The sequence below is a fragment of the Leptodactylus fuscus genome, chromosome 3, assembly GCF_031893055.1.
Source record: "Leptodactylus fuscus isolate aLepFus1 chromosome 3, aLepFus1.hap2, whole genome shotgun sequence".
In the NCBI taxonomy this organism is placed as follows: domain Eukaryota; kingdom Metazoa; phylum Chordata; class Amphibia; order Anura; family Leptodactylidae; genus Leptodactylus; species Leptodactylus fuscus.
Genome location: NC_134267.1, coordinates 20668214 through 20680049, shown reverse-complemented (window position 1 = coordinate 20680049; position 11836 = coordinate 20668214). Strand labels below are relative to the sequence as shown.

The 11836-nt window shown below is 41.3% G+C and overlaps 1 protein-coding gene across 5 annotated transcripts in view; it reads right to left on the bottom strand.

Moving 5' to 3' along the window:
• Nucleotides 1-8039: 8039 nt before the first annotated feature.
• ENAH (ENAH actin regulator) overlaps nt 8040-11836 on the bottom strand; it is a 49142-nt gene continuing 45345 nt past the window's right edge. For all 5 annotated transcript variants that reach the window (XM_075267113.1, XM_075267112.1, XM_075267115.1 and 2 more), the window contains one exon: nt 8040-10558. In XM_075267113.1, the coding sequence (XP_075123214.1) occupies nt 10521-10558 (38 nt within the window). In that variant the 3' untranslated portion in view covers nt 8040-10520. The remainder of the gene's footprint in view (nt 10559-11836) is intronic.

Genomic DNA, 11836 nt, shown 5'->3' with positions numbered 1-11836 from the left:
TGAAGACACTCCCGACTGGGCCCATTCATTGGGTGTAATCCGGAGCGGAGTTCCGCGACTGGATGCCAATGCACAGCACCATCTTCTAGTCGCAGCTACCCGTTTCTTGGTCCAGAAACTGCTAGTTCACACGGGGACATGGAGTAGGATTTTGACAGCGGAATCCACGTCATAATCCTCCTCCATACAATGTTAGTCTATGTAGACTGCTAGCAGAGAAAAAGAAGCGACATGATGACCTTTCTTCAGGCGTTTTTCCGCCTGAAGAAAGCAATAGAAGTGAATGGGAGGTGAAAACCGCACGTTTTTTTGCAAAAATAAGCAACGCTTTTTTTTTTTTTTTTTGCAAAAAACTGTGCAGAAAAAAACGCAACGCGGGTTTTTCAGCCCATTCACTTTACAGGAGGGGAAAACAGCCTGGCTTTCTTTTTTTTTTTTTTTTAAAGCTGTTTTTTTAAAAAAAAAAAAGCTCCAAAAAAAGCTTCCTAATTAGGCTGAGTTCAAATGGAGTTTTTTTGGTCAGGAATCCACGTAAAAAAAAAATAAAGCCTCACAATAGTGTTATTTTCCATCTGGTGATTTTAGGGACACCCCTCGGACTCTCTTTCATAGCTACTTTTTCTGCTCTTTAGTGCAGATTTCATGGTATGGATGAACGTAGCGTCATATTCGTGGGGTCTGAGGACATTACACCTGCGCTTGTGTGACAAAAAGTTGCGACCTGCATTCACATATCGGCAGGGGTACAATGGAGACTTATCACATATAATAATACAGAGTGATGTGTTACCATATGGTGCAAAATTGTATAAGATTTTACATTTTTTTTGCAGTTTAGGAGTAAAAAAAAAACATTATTTTTGAAAGCAAAAATTCAAATTTTAAGGAAAAAAAAAAATCATATATGATTCAACCACGGAATCCGCCTGAAAAAAAAGGCCAGCTCGCTTCTTTTTTCCACGAACAGTAACTGACCGGCTCCCATTGATTTCAATGGAAGGTGTTTTTTTTTTAGCAGGATTTTGACACAGATTCCGCGTCAAAATCCTAACATTTTGCCCCACGTGAACCAGCACTTACACTTTACTTTACTTACCGGCTGCAGTGAAATCGCACACTTGCTGAACTTCTGCTGCTCTCATTGAAATAAATGGGGGGGGGGATTTCTGCATCCACAGCTACATTCTCAATGTGATTAAAGGCGAAATTTCACCTTCTTCACCATCTTCAGTTCTTTGCAACATTCAATAACCTCGCCTCCTTTCAGGCACATTTGGAAAAAAAAAAAATTCTTTAGTCCTCCCCCCCATTCCTGAGCAATCAGTGCAGGTAGTTCTGGTACTTCCCCATTAAAGGGGTTGTCCCATCACAAGGATCCTATCTATACTGCTAGTTTATGTGGATATAAGACTTTTCCTGAATGCATTGCTTTATCAAAACTGCTTTGTTTGGCCGCTATCTTAATTTATTCACTTCATTGTTTACACTCCGTTTCTATGGCCCTTGGGATTATCTGCTCATTTGTCAAGTGATGTAGCTGCCTGCTCTCAGAGGGGAAGGGAGGGGCTGGGAGCAGCTCTTAACTGTTTGTGTCTGATAAGTAGCGGAGCTTCTCGGACAGGGGAGGTGACAGCTCCGGGATTTCTGAGCTCCTATCAGTCGGTTTAATTGAATTTGACTGATAAGGGCTGAGATAGGGAGTCCGTTACCTCTGTATGTAATGAAAACTGACTCAAATCCAGCTCTGCTACATCAGCTTCACACTGTGGTAATTCATTTACAACCAATCCCATGCAAGTGAAACCCCGCCCACCAATGTGCCGAGAAAAGCAGGAAGTGAAGAGAGCACAACAGCCTGCAGGTTAGTGAACAAGCGTCATGGGAATACCCCTTTAACAATAGGAGCCTCAATAAGCACTGAAACTAACTGCACTGATTGCTCAGGAATGGTGTGGGCTAAAGGAAACATTCCAACTGTGCCGGAATCAATTGAGGAGCAACTAGTAAAGGATGTAGAGAATTGGAGGTGGTGGTGAAAGGTTCTCTTTAATATTTACTTCCTGTTCTTAAACGAACATCAATACTGCCCTGTCGTCCGCAGGTCGCCGATAGCCGTTGTCTTCCCACTGGGGACAGTTACTCAGATAGAAGAGTTGTCGCTGCTACAGCTGGCGAAGCGGCTGCTTCCGGTGTATACAACAGACTTCCTGTTACAAGAAAATTACAGCCTGCAGCTTGATAGGGTTTGCAAAAATAACACTACCCACAAGAACGGGGGTCCCCTTATACCTACATCTGAATGAAGCGGTAGGCCAAACCACTGGCTACTTCATAAATGGATTTGCGTCATGGTCAGAGCTTCTCATTCACAAAGAATCCAGTGATTGATTCCTCGTACAGAAAGTCTGTAACAATCTATACCTCTAATTATATAGCAGTCCTTGTACAATCTAATAAAAACTATCATTTTATTTTGAAGCCAAAGTCAGAGTAGATAACATTTTTCCAACTACGCATCCCTGGGTCTGACACATGGCTCTGTACACTGTGTAGCTTAAGCATGGTTCACATCTGTATTCGGTATTCCATTTGGGGACCCCCTGAACAGAATACTAAACGGATTGACAAGCGCTGAGCAATTAAAGCACACGGACCCCATAGACTATAACGGGGTGTGTGTGTTTTTCGCATGGAAAGTAGCTCACGAAGAACTTTTCTCTCCGCACGTTCCATGCAGACACTGCACAGAGAACACATGGTCCCCTTTACAGCCTACGGGGTCCATGTGCTTTCATAAGCTCACTACTTGTCAATATGTTCGGAATTCCATTCGGGGGGGAGGGGGGGGGGCAAGCGGACTTTCCGAATGGAATACCCAACGCAGATCTGAACCAGGCCTTAGCTCTCTTAGGCTCCTACCCATGTGATATTGATGACCTACCCCAAGGTTGGGTTGTATTTTTAGCACCTTGAGGTAAATTTTAATGTGGAAGAGGAAGAGGTATTGAGGTTTTAAAATGACAGCAGTTCTGATTCTCACTTGCATTGGGCCCAGAGCATTTCAGCCTCTTCCATTTTCACATTTGGTCGAAAGATCCAGACCACCAAGCTAATATGGATGGCCGAGACCCACAAATGATCACATAGAAAAGTTTCCTCAACACCACAGCGGGCCTATCAAGCAAACACAAACTATATACAGGACCGCATATAAAACACCAATACACTGTATATATATAAAAATTATTAAATGTTTTATTATCATACATAAAATTTTATGTATGATTAACAATAAAACATTTAATTATATATATATATATATATATATACACACAGTGTATTGGTGTTTTATATGCGGTCCTGTATATAGTTTGCGAGACCCATAAATGTACAGTATTTTTTTTCACCCAGGTCTAAGATCTTATTTTTTGCAGGATAGTTTTTATTTTTACAAAGCATTGCATGTAATACATTGAAACGCTTCTGTACTGCCATGTATTATGCTGGTCAGTGTTACACTGACAGGCATCTTATTAACCCTCTGACTCCAGCAGCTCTTGTATGTGGTAGATCGAGTAGCCTCAGTATATCACCAGTACCGTATGATCATCTGAGAAGCAAAGAGCCGGGATCAGACAACTCCATTTTTGGCTATAGCTGCTGTATGCAACATCCCAGTGCAGGAAGGGGTTAACATTCACAGGTACCTGTCAGTGGCTTTCACATCTTCTTTGTTCATTTATGCCATCTACTCTACTTATTGAGTAAAATATTTCTGCACTTGTCAAGTAAAAAAAAAAAAAAAACCAAAAAACAAACAAAGACTAAACCTGTATGGTCCCCTTTATACAGGATTTCCGCCAAGAACCCTCCATCTGCTGGAATTTAAGAGATTATTATTTATCCTTCCACACACGGAAGGTATTTCAGTTATTTTGCCTGCAGTCACTCAGCATAACTATGGCACTCATGTGTCTGCCGTGTGTTACACAGACCCAACACAAATATCTGCCACCACTGTATTGTTAGGGAGCGTTCACACTGCAGTCCTTAGTGTCCGTCAGAAAATGTTAACTATGAGCGATAAAAATATATTGATTTCAATGGGATTAGTTCTGTCTGTTTTTAGCTAATTGGTCAGGGTGCAGGATAAGGCCCCACGTAGCGTGCTACAGCCAAAAAGCAATGTGGGAAAAACCACAGCACAAACGGATTACAGCTTTTCCGCAGCGCTTTTCACAGAAAACTGGCAGAGATTTCCTCTGCAGACTTTCTGCTTCCATTATACCTATAGAGAAACCGCCAGTATTTACATAGATAGAACAAACATGCTGCGATTTACAAACGCAATGGTTTTTGAAATCATGTGTCCATTGCCAATATTTTTCCGCAATGTTGTGGATGGGATTAGCCAGAATCCCAGTCAGATACGTCCTTCTCCACAGCAGCGCCTATCACACTGTACAGTGTGAGCGGGGAGGAAGTCCCCCTCCCCGCCTAATACTCGTCTATGGACGAGCACTGTAAGCAGAGGGAGGGGGCATTCCTCCCCGCTCACACTGTACAGCGCGATAGGTGCTGCTGTGAAGAAGGACATACCGGACTCACTGTCAGGAACGCCCTTCTGACTGTAAAGAGTTACGGTACCGGGACTGATAGCTCTTTACCCGGGGCACACATCGGGAAAGCTGACAGTGTGCTGAATTCAGCGCACTGTCAGCTTTCCAGCAGTATATGGAACTGCCTGAGCCTGATCTGATGAAAGGTCCTCTTTAAGGATCGATTTGCCTTTAGAAAGGCTATTGCAGACATACCTTTTGTTGGTTAATCCTCCCAGTCGTTTTTATAATTAGCCCGCTTTTATTGATATGATAATAAGCCAGCAACGTACACCAGAACACAGCAGTGCTCACTGAACTTCCGATGCTCGTTGCTGCGTAATTAGCATATCAATAAAAGCAGGCTAATTCAAAAATGGCTGAAGAGGATTAACAAACAAAAGGTATGTAAATTTATGCTTCGTTAAAAATGAGCTTTCCCAATGATAGCATCCCTTTAATGTCTACTGCTACTGGATATATGACAGATCGTAATGGACGGTACAGAACAAAAATAACCCCAGAAAACCAGACTGTATAATATCCAACAATAATGGACGTTAATGTGTTAGTTCTTATTTTACATTAAATGGATCAGAAAAAAAATAAAATTACCTCAACGGAGTCTGTCATCTGGAAAATCAGTATCAAACTAATGACCATGCCTTGTCGGCAGCTTCTACATTTCCAAGGATGCCTGTCTTATTCCACATTACAGCTCCATTTTCAGCAAATTTGAATTTTATTTTTGAAACCAGTTTTAAGGACACGTCTTCTCGCTCTGCTCTAGGAGACGGCCCCTCTCTGCTGCCGAGCTCCTCCTCCCATTGTTTGAGTGGCATCTTCCACTGCATCACACTTTTGGGATATGAACACACCATTGACTACCCCTACCAGTTTTACCACATTGTTCTTGCATATCTGAACATGTGCAGCAGCAACTCTTCCATAGTCTACACCTAGCGTTGCACAAGTATATAAACATATAGGAATGTTATCAGCCATGATGGGATCGATTGGCCACATGGAGAGTTAGCACGTTACACATCAGATTGGAGGCAATTTGTTTTTGTTTTGTTTTTAAATAGCGACATGGAAATTTCCAAAAAAAAATAAAAAATTTCAAATTCTTAAAACGTTGAACACACAAACTTGGTAGGGCTTTTTCTGGCGACACTTCCTTTCAATGAAGCGAACTGCAGTACCACACACAACCTGTAGACAAATGTGGCGCTGTGTGGGAGAAAGCAGTCATGTTTTTCTATTCCTGGACAAACCCCCGCCCCAGCCAGGTGAATCCGAATCAAACGTAAAGCTCTATTAAAGTTTCATTTCAGTAACTTAAACCTGCAGATTTATCTCAGAGCTGATCAGACACAATATACGTTTGTGATCACTACTCCTGGCAGCTCATAGCTCTTCTAACCAATACCAAATAAGTTGCAGGTACAGGACGCAACTCAGTATAAAGTATTTTCAATGGCGCTGGAGTTTGTCCAGCATCCTGCATGCTCAATACAAGGAAACGTTCCCTCCCTACTGGAACAGGAACGGCTCCAGTCTCTTATTTGGTTTATTGCTCTGCCGGGAGGGAATTTCTGGAAAGGGCCAATAAACTATAAAATATAGAATAACATCCCGCCCTTCACTCACTGTCCATAGCTATACTGTATATAGTATTACTGCAGATTGCTATCTTATATAGAGAATGTAAATACAATGAACCTCAAGGATATTTAAAGGAACACGAAATACAGAAAATGTTATTCCCACCTTCATCTGCCATATTCGCCTTCTCTTCACCGTCCTGTATACAGCTGTATACAGGAGCTTCCCCTTTATTTAAAGGTAATGTCACCAGAACCTGGCATATCAACCAACCTCACAGGTTAGGATCACCTGAATCATACAATGTTTTCCCCTTGTGAATCGGTGTCTCCGTTGCTCAGATATCGCTGTTTTGGTGGCAACATGGGGGTGGCCATTGCTCGAGAGCTCATTTGCATATCAACAAAAATAGCAATATCTCAGCAACGGAGGCAGCGATTCACAAAGGGAAAACCCTTTCATTCAGGTTCCCCTAATCTATCCATCTATCTATCTGGTTGGGTTGATATTGTGGTTCTGGTGACACTCCCTTTAAAAAATTTTTTTCTTTTTCTTAAACCAGATAGAATCCCTTTAAGAGGGATTTTGTACCATTAAAACCCTTTTTTTTGTGGATAAGACGTCAGAATAGCCTTTAGAAAGGCTATTCGTCAGTTACCTGTAGACGTGGTCTCCGCTGTGCCGTTCCTTAGAAATACAGTTTTTCACCGGTATGCAAATGAATTCTCTCGCAGCAATGGGGGTGGTCCCCAGCGCTCAAAAAGCGATGGGGGCGTCCCCACCGCTGCCAGAGAAGTCTCTTCAGCGCCGCCTCCTTCTTTGTCCGCAGCGTCATCTTCACTGTCTTCTTCTGGCGCAGGCTCGTAACTTCTAGGCCTCGGGCCTTAGGCAGAGCAGACTGCGCAGGCGCACATGTCACGGGAAAATGGCCGCTTGCACAGTATTGTTAGCGGCCATTTTCCCGTGGCCTGTGCGCCTGCTCTGCTAGAAGTTACGAGCCTGCGCCGGAAGAAGACATAGAAGATGACGCGGTGGACGAAGAAGGAGGACTCTTGGAGACACTTCTCTGGCAGCGTTGGAGATGCCCCCATCGCTTTTTGAGTGCTGGGGACCGCCTCCATCGCTGCGGGAGAACTCATTTGCATACCAGTAAAAACCGGTATTTCTAAGGAACGGCGCAGCGGAGACCATGTCTAAAGGTAAGAGACAAATAGCCTTTCTAAAGGCTATTCTGATGTCTTATACACAAAAAAAAAAAAAAAAAAAGGGTTGTAATGGTAGAATCCCTTTATCCAATAAGAAATCCGTCTTCAGTTCAGGTCTAAGCTCCCCCTAGTGGCAACTTCTGTAATATCATGACCAGGCCATGGCAGACCTCTGGACTTGCTGGGTTCAGCAATGTATCTACTCGGACCATACCAAAACTAAATTTTGGGAGGAAGCTGGATTTTTGAGTTGTGACTTTTTATGGCTTCATATTCAACGTTTTCCTTGCGAGGCAAAACTTTCTGTACTGCCGAACCCAACATTTTAGCTAAAATCCACAGTTTTAAGATAAACACGCACAACTGTGATTATATACAGTCTTCATTTATACATATTACATAGTCTTACATTATTGAAGCGTATTCAATACTGGTAAAATGTATCCTCAAAATTAGAAAAATAATGATAGCGTATGTAAACCTCCAAGGAGAGATACCAGAAAGTTATTTATAGGGCATTCAGTATTTTTTTTGTTTCCCTTTTTGTGTGTTTTTTTTTTTTTTTTCTAAGCCACATTCAAGATAACCCTTCGGAAAGCTCTTCCCAGCAGTCCAAAGATGAGAAGCCTTCATGAGACCAATGGTAGCAACACTTAATATTGCAATTTTATTTTCATTTGCTCAAACAAAAACAAAAAAAAAGTTAGCATGTAGTAAATTTAAAACAAAAACAATGGTAAAAAATAGAGATGACATGAAAGAAAAAAAAAACAAAAACCTAAATGTGGTAAAAACAAGAAGCACGGGCAGGTGACATTCATAAAAGGGATTCCAACTCCTGCTTCAGATGAGACACATGTAACATGACCAGGGTGATTGTAAGTAGAGATTTCAGCACCAGCACACAGATTTTATACATTCAGTTTCATTTCGTTTTTTTTGTTTTTGTTTTTTTTTAACCCCCTTGGGTATCATATCACAGCTTAAGTCACAGTGTTGCTAAAGAAAGCTCGCTCGGAGCGGGCGGGATATCTCAAACTTTTAAGACACCCAATACAAACAAGACGTTACCCCCTTGAAATGAAGATCCAATTGGATTTTAAAAGAAAAATTAAAATTTTTTGAACAATTTAAATTTTTGAAAAAAAAAAATCCTTCAGAATTTGAAACCACTGAAATCTCTAAATGAGTCAATACCTGGTGGGTATCTTTTAGTGTTAGCTTATGAGGGGGCGGGAGTGGGGTTGGAGTGTCTTAAGGGGGCTGACCAGGGGACACAAAAAAAAATGTAACTGATATGCCAGACAAGATGTGAATGCGAAATGTAGACAATTGATTACTCTAGAACTGAAAAATCAGGTTTCATTTTTAGACCAAGGCACAAAAACGCATAGTGCATAAAACCGGTATCATTCAAAAAACACGGGAGGACCCGTCCCCTCCCCGTCATGGGTTTGTCATATACTTTGGACTGCTCGTAGTCGTATTAAAACGTTGGCTTCGTCTGGAGTGGTAACAGAAATGACACGCGGGATCACAAACATTGGCTGAACTCTCTTACAGCTGAAATGTCCGCACAGAAATAAAACAGATAGTCGAAGATGACAAATCCTCACGTGAGCCGGTCCTGGACAAGCCTGTCCCAAAAAGTCCACAATTCCTTTACTTCGTACCATGCAGAACAGTTTATTATTTTTTCTTTTGGAGGGGGTAAAAGTGGCTGCTTGCACATTGAGATACTGGTTGAATTTTTTTTTTTCCCCCTGGGTTTGGAAAGTCCAAGTATCAGAAGAGCATGGAGAGGTCCATAGGTTCAAAGCGTGTAGAGGCGTCTTGCTTTGGCGTCCAGCGTTTGCTTTCTTATATCCCATATCCATCCCATCTCCGAGGTTCCATGTCAATATGGCACAATTCCAACCGAGACTCTCAACGTTCCCAATGTCCTTCCCGAATTTATATCCCACCTTATATCCCTTCCACTGGTGACCTCCTTCAAAAAATCCAGACTAAACTTTCCCTTCCAACATGGAAAAAAAAACACTCAATACAATCCAGGCCGTCATCAATGTCCCGAAATAAAAAACAAAACCAAAACAGTGAAGTCGGGTCTATGATGATGTGTATGTATGGCTCATCATGGGGAAGATGGCTACAAGGAGAAGCCAATGAGAGAAGCTTATCTTGGATTATGGAGAAGGCGGTGTCTTACCTGGAACAGCCCGCTAATGTGACATGCACTGTTTTTTTCGGCGGTCCGGAGACCCTAAAATGTATTCTCCCCATGCAATGTAAAGTAAATCTCTAAACATAGCGCTAACAGGTTTTTTTTTTCTTGTTTGGTAGAAGCGTTATTTTTTTTAGATTCTTGTAACCGATACTTGCTTTGTCTTCTCGTCAACGAAAACACAAAAACAAGAGTCGTCCTCTGCCAAAGTATCAAAAAATATGTAGAAAATTAAAACACTCTCCGTGTGCAACACTCCGCCTCTTAGCCCTAACCCTTCTAACAACACCGGTGACTGGGCTCTTCCGAGAAAAAACTTTAAAAAAAAAAAAAACATGACCGCGGTGCCCCGATTACAGTGACATTCCACAAGGTTGTGAGTGTTGTGTTTTGTAAAATCCAAAAAAAAAAATTATCAAATATCGTAGGAAGACGAACCTGAGTTACACTTGCAGTAAACGACTGGATAACTTGCTAGACCCGACGCGTCTCTCCTCTGGATTATCTGATTGATGGACAGGTAATGATTTTTTTTTTTTTTTTTTGTTTGACATGGTTGGATCCTCGTATACCCGCTGCAAGCTCATTGGAGAGGAAAAATATATATTAAAAATAAATCAGGAAATGGGGAACTTCTGCATAATAATAATCGTTCAGTGTTTTTTTGTTTTTAAGACCATCGCTCTTGAGGTGCAAGGAAGGGGGAAAAAAAATTTAAAGGCAGAAAACCAGGAGAGATTCGGTATACATCCAAACTGAAGTTTCTGAAAGGTCTTTATTTGCGGTTCCCAGGTTTGCAGGATTCTCAGACTTCCTTTAAAACAGCTTAGAAAATGGAGAAGTCCTTTCTAGTCAGAGCACTGAGCCGCCTCCTGCCGGCCTTCTCTATGTACTGTTGGATTTCCCTAGCTCTTGCCGGATGGCTAGAAGAGAATGATGGGGAAAAAAAAAATAAAAAAATTAGAAATACCTTAAAGGGGTTGTCCCATAAAAAGCATCCTATCTATACAGCTAGACTTTTCCTAAATACATTGCTTTATCAAAACTGTTTTGTTTGGCCACTATCTTAATTTATTCACTTCATTGTTGACACTGCGTTTTTATGACCACTGGGCTTATCTGCTCATTTCCCAAGTGATGGCCTGCTCTCAGGGGGGCAGGGAGGGGCTGACAAGCAATGAAGCTCAGAAGCTCCTCAGATAGGGGAGGGGGGAGGTGAATTACTGTGCTGTCCATCTTCAGCTTTTCCCCTTATCAGCAGGTTTAATTGAATTTGGCTGATAAGGGCTGAGATAGTATGTAATGCAAGCTGACTCAAATCCAGCTCTGCTACATCAGTTTCCACATCAGCTTTATACAGTGGTAATGCATTTATAACCAATCCCTCATTACTGTCTGCAAACATAGCAGAGCAAGTGAAAACCCGCCCACCAATGTACCAAGAAAACAAGGAAGTGAAGAGAACACAGAGCCCTGCAGGCTGCAGAACAAGAGTTATGGGAATACCCAATTAATAATTATTATTTTTTAAATGATATTATATAAAAATAAAGTAATGAACTTAAAGAGGTTGCCTAGACTAAAATATTTTTTCATTAGAGTAATTTTTTTTTTTGTTTAACCTCCCTCGGCCCAATTGAAAAAATTACATTTTAGCCTGGACAACCCATTTAAGGGGAACGTGTCACAAGAAAATAACCTTTTTAAGATAAACATTTTTTTAAGAATTTTTGGTACCATTTTTTAAAATTTTCCATATTATCTAGGGAAAAAAAAACCTCTGAACACTACATCGAATATGCTAAGATTTTTGTAGGAGATTTTTTTATTTTATTTTAAAGTAGTTGCATAACTTTTCAGCACTCTGGTGATCACAAATATGTAGATAAGACACAGAATCCACCAATCACAATAGGTTGTCTTATCTACTCCCCTCTCTGCACAGGTCACAGAGAAGGTCTAGAAAATTCTCCCATAGAAGTCAATTGGGTCTGCTCCAGGCCACTGGGCCTATGGTCCATCTAGAGCAGACAGGAAGTCACAGGCTATTTTAGGCTTAGTGGCAAGACTTGGAACTGCAAGATTTTTTTTTTGATTTTTTTTTTTTTTTTTTTATAAGCCACTGATATTGTCAAATTGGTGCAAAAAGCGTCTCCATGAGGAATCAGGTGTGACCACAGCACTGGAGAGGTAATTTTCTG